The sequence below is a fragment of the Aquarana catesbeiana genome, linkage group LG12 (assembly GCF_042186555.1).
Source record: "Aquarana catesbeiana isolate 2022-GZ linkage group LG12, ASM4218655v1, whole genome shotgun sequence".
In the NCBI taxonomy this organism is placed as follows: Eukaryota; Metazoa; Chordata; class Amphibia; order Anura; family Ranidae; genus Aquarana; species Aquarana catesbeiana.
In genome coordinates, this window is record NC_133335.1 from 55,582,962 (window position 1) to 55,600,441 (window position 17,480).

At 44.5% G+C, this 17,480-nt stretch overlaps 1 protein-coding gene across 9 annotated transcripts in view; it reads left to right on the forward strand.

The window, feature by feature from the left end:
- Positions 1-17,058, forward strand: part of LOC141114251 (beta-1,4 N-acetylgalactosaminyltransferase 2-like) — a 330,459-nt gene extending 313,401 nt beyond the window's left edge. For all 9 annotated transcript variants that reach the window (XM_073607828.1, XM_073607829.1, XM_073607830.1 and 6 more), the window contains 2 exons: positions 1,301-1,523; positions 16,185-17,058. In XM_073607828.1, the coding sequence (XP_073463929.1) occupies positions 1,301-1,523; positions 16,185-16,396 (435 nt within the window). In that variant the 3' untranslated portion in view covers positions 16,397-17,058. The remainder of the gene's footprint in view (positions 1-1,300; positions 1,524-16,184) is intronic.
- The last annotated feature ends 422 nt before the right edge of the window (positions 17,059-17,480 follow it).

The window sequence follows — 17,480 nt, forward strand, 5'->3', positions numbered from 1 at the left end:
GCTATAATTGTCTGCTGTGTCCCAGTCAGAGTTAGGCTTATTTAACTGGTGACCCCCCTGTCATCAGTGCTGGGCAGGGAGGAATGGGCTGGCTGCTGCTGCTGGGAGAGCGATGGGAGCAGAGCGAACACAGGGCTCATCCTGAGTGGATGTGTCAGCGCTGCATCCCGCCCCAGGGGCAGCAGAGAGATGATGTACTCTCTCTGCTGCTGCAGCTCCCTGTACGTTCTACAGTGATGACAGAACTGTAGGGATGCAGGGCGGCGCTGGGCAGTGAGAGATGATGTTATCTCTCTGCTCCCCCACCCGCCGGCTCCCTGATTGGCCAGCAGCCACTCACAAACTGTCACTGAGCCGCACACAGCTGTTCACCAACGGAGTCGGAGCCGCCCGTGCTCTCAGCTGTGGAGCCGCCCGCCGGCTCTCGACTCTCACCCACAGCGATGCCTGCCCTGCCCACCCACTCACCCACAATCTCGGAGGGGGCAATTGCCCTGTTGCCCCCCCCCTGGATCCGCCCCTGGTGGGAAACGAAGTGTCAGAGTTGGCTCTGTCTGGAAGTGGTTAACGTTACTATGCAGTGAGCTCAGAAGCATGGCCCAGTGGTAATCACTCTGTTTTTAAGGGAAATTTATTACTTAGGCTGCTTTCACACTGAGGCGCTTTACAGGTGCATAGCGCCTGTAAAGAGCCTCTCTTCTCACACCAGTGTGAAAGCCCGAGTGCTTTCACACTGGAGCGGTGCGCTGGCAGGATGGTAAAAAAAGTCCTGCAAGCAGCATCTTTGCAGCACTGTAAATCAATTGGCAGCGCCGCCGAACCACCGGCAAAGCACCGCTGCAGTGGCGCTTTGCAGGCGTTTTTAAACCCTTTTTCGACCGCTAGCGGGGGTTAAAAGCACCCGCTAGCAGCCGAATAGCGTCGCTAAAATGACGGTAAGGCGCCGCTAAAAATAGCGGCGCCTTACTGCCGACGCCCCCAACGCCCCAGTGTGAAAGCAGCCTTAGTATCTTGATTTTCACAGTCTGTTGATGAAAAATTGCTTTGCTAGAAAAAGATGTTCTCCTCGGCTCCTAATAATCTAACTAGGAGGTGGTTGATAAACTTTCAACTCTGTTTCAGTCACGTGACAGCAGCTCTCTAACTACAGTCTAGGGTCTCTCTCTTCCTCATCAAGCTTAGCCAAGAATTTCTTTTCAATTCTAACCTGAAAATCTCTTTAGTTCACTTCATGGCCAGGACTGACAACTGTGTATCAGTATCATTGTTCAATATCGTTTAACATTTGCTTTTTTTACAGGTAGGTGGTAGTGTGGCAGGTAGCCATTTCAGCTTCAAACTCATCTGGGAAGAAGGTGATGATGAAGGTGATTGTCTACATTGGCAAGGAGGTGGATACCATCCAATCGAAGGTTTTCCTAATTGTGTCCTGACTGGAGGAGTAGTGAATTTCTTCCTGGCCCATACTGAGAGAGTTCTTGGTGTTGGATTTGACCCAAAACTATACAGAGTAGCACATACTGGTAATTACAGTGTTTTTCATTCTCTTTCATGCTCAGCAAAATCCAATTTAAGCAATCATTTCAGGAAAACCAAATCCATGTTTCCAGTAACAGGAAATTATAAAAGGTCTGTAAAGGTGGAGACATAATGTTCCATCCTTAACATTCAATACGGTTGTCAATGTTTTTGTCACTGAAGAGTGAAAGAGAACAATACAGATTAAGTCCATTCGTCCTGGCAATAATCCACACTCCCATCATTCATCTATCAAATGCCAGGGATTCTCCTTTCAGTCGAAGTTCTAGTGATTGAGTTGTTTAAACAGCTGGCTTATTATATGTAGCAGTCTCCCTGACCTCTAAGGGCCTGATGGTGACCCCCAGAGTCAGGGAGAGCTGACATTCCTCCTTAGGGTGCAGGTTGCTGGGCATAGTGGGTGTAGTGCAAGATTGAACGATGGGCACCAGTCACTTTTAAAAATGAACAAAGAGAGTTTTTATTTCTCTTAGCAGGAACAGGGGAGAGAGGGTTAGGGCACAGGACATCCTTAAGCAAATGCAATAGCAAATAGACAGGCTCCACAGACAAAAATAGAACTAGGCAGACAGCAATACAGAAAAAAGGCCTTTAGGCTGAATGCAGCGATCTGTATCATTTAGCAACTGCTGTCTCCTATGGTAACAACTTCACTCACAGTATCTCACTGTAGATCTCAAGCTCAATTCACAGTATCCCACTGTGGATCCTCAAGCTCAGCTCGCAGTAGCCCACTGGACTTCTTGGACTCCCAGCTACCTGCTGGATCCCTGGAGCTCAACTCATAGCTACCCGCTGTATCCCTCAAGCTTCACCATGCTACCCGCTGGGTTCCTGGACTCTCAGCTACCCCCTGGATCCCTCAGGCTTGACTCACACCTACTCGCTGTACTTCTCTTCAAGCTCTACTTACAGCCACCCGCTGTACTCCTTCAAGCTTTGCTCACAGCTACCCACTGTATTTCTGGATGAGTCTCTACTGAAGCTTTCCCACTTACTTCACCATCCCCGGCTATGCTTGCCTCCGGCAACAGGAGTGGTTGTCTCTCTGGCAACAGCTTCTCCTATGCCTCCTGGCAACGATCAGGCTCCCCTCAGGCCGAGCCTCTTTACACGTAGTTAAGCCCCAGGCTTCAGGCCGTCCTCTGCTGCTGCTCCACACACACTCACCCAGGCCGCAGCCCGGGTGGAAAGAACCCTGATCAACTGACTTCTTTCAAATAAATAGCTTATCCCAGCATGCAAAGCAGCCAAAGGAAACTCCTGATAATTGGATGAGACAACATATTTACTCATAACCTGAATTCACAGTAATCTATCATCCTAATGCCAAAGGCAACAGTGCCACCTATTGACAGAAGAGAGAGACTACTATTAAACTCAAGCTTAGGAGAAAAACTAGTTGATTAAGACTACAAATTAGCCAGGCTAGTTACCACCTTGCACAACTAAATTTACTAGGAGCCCTGTTTAGGACAAGGTTGCTACAATCTTCATCCCAGAGTCTGCAAAACAAAAACGTAAGCTCTCAATCCTGAGAGTTGATGTCCTGGCAAAAAGTGGATAGGGAGGGGTAACAGAGTAACAGGGAAGGATGAACTGTAATGACAAATACGTGTGGCATTGCACATGAAGGTAGGTGAAAATAACTTCATCTACAATCACAAATGACATTTCACATGATGACAGATACAAATATGAGACATTATTACAATTACATGTGGCATTCCACACACTAGCAAGTAAAAAATGCAATAAGCAATAACCTTATATCCTAACTCTATCTATCCAAAAATCTATCTAATATTTACACGATAATGCAATTAAAGATAAACATCACTGTACACGGTGGAGATCCTGTCTCTCCTCATCCGAGGAAGACACAAGGGTTGCAGGAACATCTGAAAAGCATTAGATTATACAAGATGACATTTTAGCAACACACTATAGTATAACCTACTATTATAGCAATATTAGTGCAGAATAAACCTCTATATACATTTTTGAAGCTTTTGTCTACCCTCAGCTGTGAGTGACAAAAGTTCAGTGCCTTGCAAAAGTATTCACCCCCCCCCCCCCCTTGGCTTTTTACTTATTTTGTTACATTACAGCCTTTAGTTCAATGATTTTTTAATCTGAATTATATGTGATAGATCAGAACACAATAGTCTAAGTTGATGAAGTAAAATTAGAAAAGTATATACATAAAACTATTTTTCAAAAAAAAAAAACTGATAATTGGCATGTGTGTATGTATTCACCCCCTTTGTTATGAAGCCCATAAAAAGCTCTGGTGCAACCAATTACCTTCAGAAGTCACATAATTAGTGAAATGATGTTCACCTGTGTGCAATCTAAGTGTCACATGATCTGTCATTACATATACACACCTTTTTGAAAGGCCCCAGAGGCTGCAACACCTTAGCAAAAGGCACTACTAACCAAACACTGCCATGAAGACCAAGGAACTCTCAAAACAAGTAAGGGACAATGTTGTTGAGAAGTACAAGTCAGGGTTAGGTTATAAAAAAATATCCAAATCTTTGATGATCCCTAGGAGCACCATCAAATCCTTTCCAAATGGAAAGAACATGGCACAACAGCAAACCTGCCAAAAGACGGCCACACACCAAAACTCACGGACCAGGCAAGGAGGGCATTAATCAGAGAGGCAGCACAGAGACCTAAGGTAACCCTGGAGGAGCTGCAGAGTTCCACAGCAGAGACTGGAGTATCTGTACATAGGACAACAATAAGCCGTACGCTTAGAGTTGGACTTTTTCGCAGAGTGGCCAGAAAAAAGCCATTATTTTCAGTAAAAAACAAAATGGCATGTTTTGAGTTTGTAAAAAGGCATGTGGGAGACTCCCAAAATGTATGGAGGAAGGTGCTCTGGTCTGATGAGACTAAAATTGAAATTTTTGACCATCAAAGAAAATGCTATGTCTAGCGCAAACCCAACACATCACATCACCCAAAGAACACCATTCCCACAGTTTGTTTTTTGTGTGTGTATATATATATATATATATATATATATACATATTTTCTAGTAAATAACTGTACCTAGCAATATTTACATGTGGAAACAGGGCCCCACTCCCGTGAGAGTGACACTGCACTGCAAGCATTTTTAGCATGCCTGAAAATGAAACTCACTTAGCAACCTATACTGGAATATTTTGAAGCAAGAACTTAGGACTCACTCAGAGTGGCACGCTCATGTCATTTAGTGGTCAGTAGAGAGAGAACAGTCCATAGGTGAACATTTGAGTCCACAAGATCCAGATTGGAGGTAAAGACTTGCCCCTTTGCCACAGCACATCCTATCTTACTAACTAACAAAACATCCCTTTGTCCTTGAAGCCCCAAAGTCCAATAGGCACTTTCCTTGTAATTGCAATAAACATGGACAGCAATTTTCCCAGTAAGTTCCCCCTTTTTCCAGGAACAAACACTGGACTGCATGCATAGCTACTTTCAAACAAGCACTTTAGCCACACAAGGATGCAAGGGACTGTAATCATGAAGAACTTTCCCATCTTCTAGAGCAACAAAAGTCCCCCCGCATTTAGAACATATCTCAGCCTTTCTTTATCACAGTCGGGGACTGAGATCACTTTTCCTCACATGTGAAGAACAAGACATGCTGACAATCCAGGGCAGCAGATCAGCATATCACTTTGCAGAGTGAGGCATACTGGCAACTCCAGGGCACATACCAGCATGTCACTTTTAGGGCACCTCCTGCAACTGCTGGTATCAGGAGCACAGTCCAGCAGCAAACAGCACAGGCAGGGATGTCCCCACATGAACATTTTTCAAATGCAGAGCAGCTTCCTGTGGAACTGACACAGCCGAACTGAGCACATCGCTGTGTTCCACACTGACTTGACACAAACTTTAAATGAGTGAAGAGTGTTACCAATAGTACCGAGGAGCAAGTAGTTGAACAGGCTTTCCAAATAATCTAATAGTGGCAATGTAGTGTTGCAAATCCGCTTGTTTTGACCTGCGAATGACAACACTGTCTGGGTAGATATGGCGACCATAGTCCCAGGTTTGCAGAACATTTGTATATGTCCCAGTATGTCGGGGTGACAAATTTCTTATATCACAGTGAGCAGGAATTTTCAGATACTCTTGAATAGCAGCATCAACCCACTGTGCTCACTTGCATTGGATTTCAGCTTCCAGAGTCCAGACTTTCTGGCACATATGGGTAGAAGTAGCCATACTCCTCAGCCACTTTTCTCAAACAATTCTTTGCAGCTTGCACAACCTTGGCAGCAACTTTGGATCCCCACATCCGGGCAACACTTGTGTATCTACAGCACATTTAACACGGTGACCTGCAACTTTTTTAGGCTTTTGCGATATACTTGTGGATGGCGAAGATACTGGCCCCAGAGTATCAGGGGCTTTAATCTGTTGTGCCCACCTCTCCTCCTCCAGAGAGCTTGCAGGACAAAGAATAGGGGTGGTAGAAGCAGACAACTCAGGCTTAAGACTGGAGGTTTGGGTAGTAAAGAGTGCTTCCATCTCCATAGACTCACACTGTTGCTCAGCGTCACTTTCAGATCACCTCTCAGGCCAAGACACGTTATCAGACAGCAATTCAGAGATTCGATCTGACAGGATATCTGAATCTGATTCAGTAGAAAACCCTTCAGCTGGGAGCAGGCCACACTTTGCATGTGCAGCAGCAGACCTTCCGAACTCTCATACTTGCCAACTGTCCCGGATTTCCCAGGACATTCCCGTGATTTAAACTCTTTTCCCAATTGTATTGTTTCCAGGGAAATGTCCCGAGAAATCCGGCTTTTCACGATTTTTCGCTGCCACCGCTAGAGGTCCGCGGCCATTTTTAAGAAGACCAGGAACACAGCTGGGTGGCTAGACGGAGCTCCTGAGTCGCCGCCCACCCTCCGCCCCACCCCGCCTACCCCCCGCCCGGCTGCCGGTCTGTTATGGAAAGGGGCGGGGGTTCTGTTGTTACCACGTGGCTGGCGGAGGGAGACACTATTTTGTATACCCCCTCTGTCCTGCAATGGTGGCGGAGACCTATTAGGACACCTGAGGTAAGGGGGGGTGCACTGCTGGGGACATCTGATGTAAGGGGGGGCTCCGCTGATGACACCTGATGTAAGGGGGGCTCCGCTGGTGACACCTGATGTAAGGGGGGGCTCCGCTGGGGACATCTGATGTAGGGGGGGCTCCGATGGGGACATCTGATGTAAGAGGGGGCTCCGCTGGTGACACCTGATGTAAGGGGGGCTCCGCTGGTGACACCTGACACTTGATGTAGGGGGGCTCCGCTGGTGACACCTGATGTAAGGGGGGGCTCCGCTGGTGACACCTGATGTAAGGGGGGCTCCGCTGGTGAAACCTGATGTAAGGGGGAGCTCCGCTGGTGACACTTGATGTAAGGGGAGGCTCCGCTGGGGACATCTGATGTAAGGGGGGCTCCGCTGGGGACATCTGATGTAAGGGGGGCTCTGCTACGGACACCTGATGTAAGGGGGCTCTGCTGGGGACACCTGATGTAAAGGGGGCTCCGCTGGGGACACCTAATGTAAGGGGGGGCTCTGCTGGGGACACCTTATGTAAGGGGGGCTCCGCTGGGGACATCTGATGTAAGGGGGGCTCTGCTGGGGACATCTGATGAAAGGACAGACTCTGCTGAGACACCTGATGCAAGGATGGACTCTGCTGGGGGCACCTGATGCAAGGACAGACGGCTGGTGGCAGGTGACATGGCAGGTGACACGCTCAGGGATCCCACTGATTCGGCATTATGATGAGTTGAATGATTTCATTTTATATTACAATGTAATAATAGAAATAATGCACTTCAATCATCCTGACACTATAACAACCATGGCGCCGGGATTATTGAAGTGTTAACACCAGGTGTTTGGAGTATCTTTATCTGCCTGATTGTTAAACTTTCTAGGATTCACATATTTCCATTGTTGTGTAGGATCTGGGGCTGCTGTCCCTCCATCCCTCCTCCCCCCCTTTCCCTCTCCATTCCTCATTCATCTCAGACTCTAACCACCCCTTTGAGCCACGCCCATTTAAGACACACCCCCTATTTTGCATAAACCATGCCCATTTTTTGCCACGGCGCGCTTCGCACGCTGCATTTTTACTTTCTCCCTGTGCCACACCAACAAAAGCATCCCCCCTCCAATTATAATAAGACTCCGCCTACAGCCAAAAAAGTGTCCCTAAATATTTTTTTACAATATTGGCAACTATGAACTCTGCTCCCTTAGTGGCTACAGGTTTACCAGTTCCCACAGGCACATTGCCTTCACTCTCATCGCCCTCACTCCCATCAGGCTTACCTGGCTCAGTTGCCTTCTCTCTAGGGGAGTTCCATCATCAAGGAACGCAGGTGTGCCCGGCCCCAACCCCGGGAGATCACTGGGATGCATGGCTGCGGTTATGATAGCCAAAGGAGTAGCTACTTCAGCATGCAGGGTGACAGAAGCAGTGTTCTCAGAAACTGGTTCTGGAGCTGGAATGGTGACACACTTGTCCAAATTCACTTGTAGCACCCGTGGGGGTAGGGCTAGCAAAACTGCCTCTAGTAGTGGTTTCCTGCAATGTCCACAGGTAATCCAGGGGCGAACATTCGTAGCTAGGCCGGAACACTTGGCACACAACAACAACAATCCAATTGCTTCATAGCCTCCCACTGTATAAAGCGCCAGGCTACCTTTCAGTACATGAAACACAAAATCACACCGCTTTGAACAGAAAAGCCAAATGATGAGATGGATGGTGGCACACCTTTCAGTACATACCGCACTCCGGTATCGGTAAGGACCTCTTTCAGCCCACCCGGACCAGGACTGATGCCCGATACATAGACTTTCCGATCAGACATTGAGACTTGAATTGCTCTATACTCTCTTCTAGGTAACAGTATCTCAACACGTGTACTGGTAATGGCAATGGTTACAGTAGTGTCTCCTTCTCCTCCTCTGCAGAGCGACAACTCCTCCCCCTGCCAAGGTTCGCATGCTCTTCAGGAACTTCAGCGCCTCTTTTCTCCAGCAGCGTTCCAAAACTATCATGGAGTCTGCCTTAATTTCTGCAGCACTGGTGTAAAGTGACATAAGACCAGGATGACACTCTCCCAAGAGCAAAAAGACACTTAGGTTCTTCCCCACACAGTTCACAAGGATAATAACACAGTCTCTGAGGAATAAAGATGTTAGTTGCCACTTTCCCACAGAGCCAGACGAAACTTGCTAGTTGCTGTCCATTGCCAGGGGTGACCACAGCAAAAATTACGTCATGCCCCACGTTGGGCGCCAAAATGTTGCGATCTCCGTGACATCTAAGAGCCTCTAAGAGTCAGGGAGAGCTGACATTCCTCTTTAGGGCGCAGGTTACTAACAAAGAGGTTTTATTTCTCTTAACAGGAACAGGGGAGAGAGGGTTAGGGCACAGGACAGCCTTAGGCAAATACAATAGCAAATGCAATAGCAATTAGGCAATTAGGCAAATGCAATAGCAATTAGGCAAACTCCGCAGACCAAAATAGAACTAGGCAGACAGCAATACAGAAAAGGGGTCTTTAAGCTGAATGCAGCGATCTGTATATTTTAGCAACTGCTGTCTCCTATGGCAATAACTTCACTCACAGTATCCCACTGTAGATCCTCATGCTCAGCTTGCAGTAGCCCACTGGATTTTTTGGACTCCCAGCTAACTGCTGGATTCCTTGAGCTCAACTCACAGCTACCCACTGTATTCTTCAAGCTTCACCCATGCTACCCGCTGGGTTCCTGGACTCTCAGCTACCCGCTGGATCCCTCAGGCCTGACTCACAGCTACCAGCTGTACTTCTCTTCCAGCTCTACTTACAGCTACCTGTTGTATTCCTGGATGAGTCTATACTGAAGCTTTACCACTTACTTCACCGTCCCCGGCTAGTGAAGCATCTGCTCTTGTACTCCTCCAGAACTCAATCCCTTCTACGCTTGCTTCTGGCAACAGAAGTGGTCGTCCCTCTGGCAACACCTTCTCTTTTGCCTCCTGGCAGCAATCAGGCTCCCCTCAGGCCAAGCCTCTTTACATGTGGTTAGGCCCCAGGTTTCAGGCCTACACTTCTTCTGCTGCTCCACACACTCCCACCCAGGCCGCAGCCCGGGTGGAAAGAACCCCTATTACCTGACTTCTTCCAAATAAATAGCTTATCCCAGCATGCAAAGTGGCCAAAGGAAACTCCTGCTAATTGCCTGAGACAACATATTTACTTATAACCTGAATTCCTTGTAAACTAGGATCCTAATGCCAAGGCAACATTGCCACCTATTGACAGACGAGAGAGACTACGATTAAACTCAAGCTTAGGAGAAAAAACAGTTGATCAAGACTACAAATTAGCCAGGCTAGTTACCACCTAGCACAACTAAATTTACTAGCAGCCCTGTTTAGGACAAGGGTGCTACATATAGAATTACATGAAGGACTAGGAAGGGCCAAAAGAATGGATAATCTCATAATTTTCAAAACTAGCCTAGTGAATAGAATATAATGACATTGAGTGGTGCCCCCTGTATCTATCAAACCCCATACAACCAGGTACTAGATACAGATACTCATCCAGCTCCTATAAATCTGAATTATTTTACTCATCAATTGTTCTGCCAAGCTATAAAACTCACCACAAGAGAAAGTAATATTAACAGGACAAAACCCAAACAGACAATGCAATCTATGTTATTTCCATACTTTAGCCACTTCTTTTGCATTTATTTAGAATGTAATAGGGGAAGGGTTAGAAGTTCTGGCAGTCTTTTTTGTCATATAGCGCTTACCTTACTGTACTGTAATGCCCCGTACACACGGTCGGACTTTGTTTGGACATTCCGACCACAAAATCCTAGGATTTTTTCTGACGGATGTTGGCTCAAACTTGTCTTGCATACACACGGTCACACAAAGTTGTCAGAAAATCCGATGGTTCTGAACGCGGTGACGTAAAACACGTACGTCGGGACTATAAATGGGGCAGTGGCCAATTGCTTTCATCTCTTTATTAATTCTGAGCATGCGTGGCACTTTGTCCATCGGATTTCTGTACACACGATCGGAATTTCCGACAACGGATTTTGTTGTGGGAAAATTTTATATCCTGCTCTCAAACTTTGTGTGTCGGAAAATCCGATGGAAAATGTGTGATGGAGCCTACACACGGTCGGAATTTCCGACAACAAGGTCCTATCACACATTTTCCATCGGAAAATACGACCGTGTGTACGGGGCATAAAAGTATTTTTTTTGATACCTCTGTCCCCATTGGAGGGATTTCCTTATACTTCTAATCCCTCTGACCTCCTGTCATAAGAATAAGGAAGGGCGATATCGTCAGTGGGGAGTCACAGAGATGAGCTTTGGGTTTGGGTCAGCTATGAGTTCACCCCAATCCTAAACTGTTCACAGAATGGATGGACTAAATGGCCAGATTTGGCCAGTTTGCCTACTTGCCTGAACCTCAGACTGCTGTAGCCAGAAGCCAGTTAACCATTTTGGTGGTGGTATCAGTATCGCCATTAAATTAAAGTTTTCATCCACCTGCTGGTCTTGCTTAAAATTGTAAACAATCCGGCAGTGATGTAATTGACTGCGTATATTTTGGTTAGTGACATCAGCCAGTTGTTGATATTTAGCAGCCAACGGGAAGCTGTTATTTGCAATGGGAGTGTGGCAGGAGGGGATCGTTGTGGCAGGGGTCATTGTGTCCTTGGGCATTGTCCATCATGATTGAAGATGGATCTACATCATATTGGCTGCATGCCTAGATATGGGTCTGGTATGTGGCGGGGGAGGGGGGTCCCGAAATGTTGTTTATATATTTTTCATAAAGTACTGTCCCTTTAAGAAAAAAAAGTGTGGGGTACGCCTCAAAATCCATACCAGACGCTTATCCAGTAGATGGTGTGGATACCAAAAGCAGACCAGCCGTTTGTCATTTAAAAGTGATGCAAGGATTCCCTCAGGCATGTTAATTAATGGAATTGTGTATTTTAACTTCAATGGCTTTTTATTGAATTTTTCAGGTAATGGTACATAGTATACAGTAGTTATAATATAAAACAGTAATAAGGTAACAAAGTAACAGTTTCTACTTCTTTACTCTAAGCATTTTGTAGGTACTTATTACTTTGTGTATAATGATGAGCTTCTTGTCAAATATGTTCTATAATAATTTCCACTGTCCTTTTGGTAAAAGGGTAACCCCTCCCCGACACCCCAACTGAGATCATTCTGTGTCTTGAGTGGGGAGGTTCTATATCCCTCTTTATTACAGAGTTACCAGCTTCAGGCATTCTATAATGTACACTGAATTTCACATCACATTTAGGATTTGTGTCATTGCTATGAGCAAGAAGGTGAAGAAAAAAAGTGTGTTGGCCTCACACATCAGAATAGGATAAATAAAATTTGTGCCATCATCAGAATTTAGTTGAAAAGAAAATTTGGGAGTGAGGACCCCAACCCCAAACTCACCAAAGGTAAAGTGCAAGCGGACTATCTCGGTACAGATGAAAAAGGGATATATAGCAAAATACAACAAATATATATAAAAAACAAAATTTATTTATACAGTAAGGGTAAGGTATACTGTAAGGGTAATATATATGATATCATTTTATCAAAATCTATGGATTTTGTTGTCGGAATGTCCGATCAATGTCCGACCGTGTGTACAGGGCATAACTCTAGTGGCTTTTGGTAGTGAGTCTATACTTAAAGATTAAATAGCTAATCCTGGGGACTTGGAGATTTGTAGTTTTAGTATTTGTGCCATCAGGTCAAATGCTTTGTCCCTAAGCGTGCGAATGTGTGGACATTCCCACACCCACACCTCGTCCAGCAAAGTGGAGAAGCGTGGGTGTCAAATTTAGATATTCTAAATGGGGTTAGATACCAATGTAAAAGTATTTTTTGAGTTAATTCCCAAAGATTGATACTTTTGGTAGCGGAGTATGTTGTTTGGAGTGCTTTTTGCCATTGTTCTGGTGTGTAGGAAGCTCCCAGTTCCCAGGCATTGATGTTAGAGAGGAAGATTCATTTTTTATTTAGGGTGTTGTAGAATAAGGATATTTCTTTGATATTACTATAGTGTTTGGTAAGGTATAATGTTATTCTCCAGGGTAGTTGGATGGAAGTTTGAGGGTTAGTTCAGGTTAGTTAGTTTCTGTGAGCACTTATTTTTTTCATAAGTTTGTGAAATAAGCGAATCTGGTGCGTGTTTGGGGCGTATACATTCACAATGGTATATGTTACCAAGTTGTTATCACACACCAGGATCAGGTAGCGGCCCTGAGGGTCTTTGATTTCTGTATGTAGAACAAACACCACAGTTTCTCGTATTGCGGTTAGTACTCCTTTAGTTTTAGTATCTGCGTTGGCGGTAAAAGTGTAGGGAAAACTCCTGTGTGTACAGGACGGGGGAGACACATTGCAGAAGTGTGTTTCCTGAGCACGCAGGATATCACTTCTATTAGTCAGGGCCTCCTTCCATAAGGATTTCCTTTTTACAGGATGATTAAGTTTCCTTGATGTTTATAGACAAAAAGTTGATGGTAATAGGAGTTGTAGATGTGGTAGTGATAGGCTTAGTATGAACATAGTTATTTCAAGGGCTCCCTCTTGTGGCCAATGTGAGAATGGCAGTTTTAAGTTGTGTGTTATAATTACTCACTGTGACCCTGAACCCACATCTGGATGGGCACTCTTTCCTCCAGATCTCAGCTCCTCCTGGTTTTCGCGCTTTGTAGAATCTGCGATAATGTATACTTGAAGTTTGACACTTGTGTAATTCCAGAAATAAGAAGAAGAGAGGAAAAGAATCCAAAAACATAAAACATAGATTATTAGGTAACTTTTCAACGTTTTGTTAACCATAATAAGTTCCATATGGACAAACTCCTCCAAGTGGGATCAATGAGTTATACCCGTGTGCAGCTATCTGATGCTCAAGTGGATTGAGAGGTGAGTTCAAGCCTAATGGCTGTTCCGGGTCACCACGTGAAGGACACACACATACTAACTCCTGTTCAATAGTTGTGTTTATATATGTGTTTTAGTGTTCCTTTGCGTAACTGTTTTCCAATCAGGAGTGGGCACACGCCTATTAGTGGTAGCATTGTTGTCATCACTCGGGTCAGGAAGGATTTTCCAGTCTGTCAGTAAGAAGATACCTTTTTCCAGAGAGTCCACAACGTCATGTTTAGTGATGGTGATTTTGGTAGGGTAGCCCCATCTGTAAGGTACGTTATGGTTCCTGAGGACTTTAGTGATTGTGTTTAGGTTTCTTCTCTTTTTCAGAGTATGCTGAGAAAGATCTGCATAAAATTGCAGAATTTGATATTGGGATGGGATTAGGTCCTGTTTGCGCATCACTAGCATCAATTGTTCTTTAACGTGATAGAAGTGTAGGCATAGAATAATGTCTCTGGGGATTTGTTCAGGGAGGTAAGATGGTTTTGGCAGGCTGTGTATTCTGTTAATAGTAACTTCCAGGGCTTTTTTTCTCGGAGAATAGGTGCAGGAACTCCCCCCGTCTGAGTTACCCCTTGTCTCTGCCCCCTACCCACCTCTGACCACTGTCCCTTGATTCCACCTCCTACCCACCTACCAGTACTGCCCCTTTTAGAGAATACAGAAACAAGTATCATTTGTATGGAACATATTAACGATAAAAGAAAAGCAGTAAAATAGATCCCCTGCAGCCAGCAACAATAGAATCCCAGCAATAGATCCCCACACAACAATAGACTCCCCCAGCAACAATGGACTCCACCCCAACAACAATAGATTCCCTGCAGCAACAGTGAACCACCCCAACAAAATATCACACCCAGTTACAAAATATCCGCCCAAGCAACATTAGACCCCCCAGCAGCAACAACAGATCTCCCAGCAGCCAGCATCAATAGATCCTCCAGCAGGAAGTAAAAATAGACCTCTCCCTCAACAGTAGATCCCTTCCAGCAACATAAGACACCCCCCAGCAACAATACATTCCCCATCAGCAACAACAGACCCTCACACAATATCAGATCCCCACCAGTGACAATAGACAAAAAAGAAGACCCCCTAAGGCAGTGATGGCGAACCTTGGCACCCCAGATGTTTTGGAACTACATTTCCCATGATTCTCATGCACTCTGCAGTGTATTTGAGCATCATGGGAAATGTAGTTCCAAAACATCTGGAGTGCCAAGGTTCACCATCACTGCCCTAAGGTATGGAACTTTAAGGAGTGACTGTAAACGTAAAAAATATAAAAAAATATATAAATATCTTTATTAAATATTAACAACAAAAATGACACAAATTCTGAGATAAAAATACAATCACATAAATATACAAATCCATAGATAGTGGGTGGATGTAGATATATTTTTTTGAACAACTCCTCACTTGACCCAACGTTTCTGGCTGAATGCCCTTCTTCAGGGGTTTTATTCAAGCATATAGAGTCACATATCTAAGAAAACATATATCACAAATATTAGTGTATAGTTAATAAACATATTGATTTGTAATGAAAAAATGTCTCAGCAGTAAAAAAAACTACAAGCAAAATCGCTTACATCGTAGAAAACCACCTTGATATCTCACATGACCATGGAAAAAGATAGCTGAACAGCCAGACTAGTTGGAAAAAAGAAGGATTTCTCCAAGGCCCCACTCCCCGGTAACACCAGCGAGGATCCCAAATATCACCGCCCGGTCAGAAAGCACTCTGGGGTCTAGATATTTAGACAGAAGAGGGTATTTGATTAATAAAATTGTATGCACAAGAAACTGTATATAACTAAGTCTCCATGAGATTCAATAAGAGAAAGGGGAGTACATGTAAATACCTACCTATAATGACGGGATGAAAGAAACTAAGGGTAACTCTGTAAATATGGTATCAAAAATCTGCTATACACAAGAAGGGGACCGGGTTGGGTCCACCAATCCAAGGAGTATACCTGTATAGATGCCAGATAAGAGTAAGAGGACTAAATAGTATCAAAAAAATATGAATTATATTTTGTTACTTGCCCTCACTTGCTTTGTCCTTTTTTAAGTGGTCCATATTTTTTTGATACTATTTAGTCCTCTTATATAGACCTCCTTAGGATCACCGTGAGGTTGCAGAGCTCAGCAGGCATGTGGCTGGTTGAAGCAGAGTTCTTGATAGTGCAGCTGACAGTCTTCAGGCTGGAACATAAGCATCAGCAGCTTCCAGAAGTGGCAAGATGGCTGCGGCTCCAAACCTCTCTCAGCCGGGTGATGACATCCCCTGAGGGGATGTGGCTAAATGTTTCATGGCAAACAGGAGGGCCCTTTTATCAAATCTTTATCAAAACATCCAATGGTTTAATAAAGGGGCCCTTCTGTCTGCCTTAAAACATGTAGCCACATCCCCTCCACTTTCTGTCATCACCCAGCTGAGAGAGGTGCTGTTTGGAGCTCCAGCCATATTGCCACTTCTGGAAACTGCTGATGCTTATGTTTCAGCCTGAAAGCTGCACTTCCATAGCTTGCTTAGCCAGTCTTACAGGAGTCTTTAGTTGTACTTAAAGAAAATATAAAAAATGTTTTTTTTTTAATTCCAGAATTCTTCATTGATGGTTTGGGGCGCCTGAGAGTGGGTTCTTGTAGCCATGTCACTGTTGGACACCAGAAAAAAGAAAAACCAAAAGATGAAAACCTACTTAAACAGTCACAAAAATACGACTCATTCCGGCAAAACACTGCACAGCAACGGAGGACTAAACTTGCACTTCTTTACTTCAAGAACTGGCTGAGCTGTTACACAAGACACTAATTTTTTTTTTTTTTTAATGGATGGTTGCTGATCAAGGGATGTAATATATAATTTGATTTAATATGATTAAATAACTGGATCTATTTAAAGCAAAGTCAGCAGCTAAAAATGCTGTATCTGCTGACTTTTAATATAAGGACACTTACCTGTCCAAGGAGCACCCGACCCATCCATCGACTCTGGGTGCAGGTGCTGGCATCCTTACTAAGAGAAACAGGAAGTGAAGGCTTGCGGCTTCACAGCCTGTTTCCCACTGCACATGCGTGAGTCATGCTGAGTTTTCTGAATGGTCCCGCTATCTTATGGGACCTGTGTGTCTCCCAGAAGGCATCGGGGGGGAGGAGGTGGGGCTGGATGGTTTGCAGATTGCTGCACAATGATTCAGCAATTTTACACGGAAGTGGGAGCAGATACCTGGTTCTGACAGATATCCGCTCCCCCCCAAAAGGTGCCAAATGTGGAAGCGGAGGAGGGGAGGGTGCGAATAAGCGGAGCTTCCACTTTTGGGTTGAACTCTGCTTTAAGCCTTTTAATAAGACTGATTTGGTATTGAGTGAGTCTTGCTGATAAGCCTTTACATTTAACAAAAAAACTAAAAAAAAAACTAAAATTAAGTTTCCATGCATAACAGTGAATGAATAAATGATCGTAATAATGTCATATACTGATTTTGTATGTCTTTCTTCAGTTAGGTTAATTTTCTTTGCTGCCAAGATAAAAAAGTCCTGAGCAAGTATGTAGATGAAGCATGTTGACCTCTTGGAATTTATAGCAAAGTCCTAACGATATTGGCATGCATCGCATAATAGGGATTGTTTTTCAGTGTTCTTTAATGATTTGTAATAAAATGGAACTTTTTATAATTTGGTGTAGTTATCCCTCCCTGGTACCAGTAAAGTCCAAACTGTATAGTAGCTGACATGGATGTGGTACCTCCCTAATAGCCAAGTATTTCTATCTTGCCATAGTAAATGAAAAATGGAGCATTATAAAGTTAAAACCACCCGACCCCGTCCTAATTATCATGATGTAATCCGGGCAACACAATAGATGAAATATCCAAAAAACATGTGCAAAGCATATA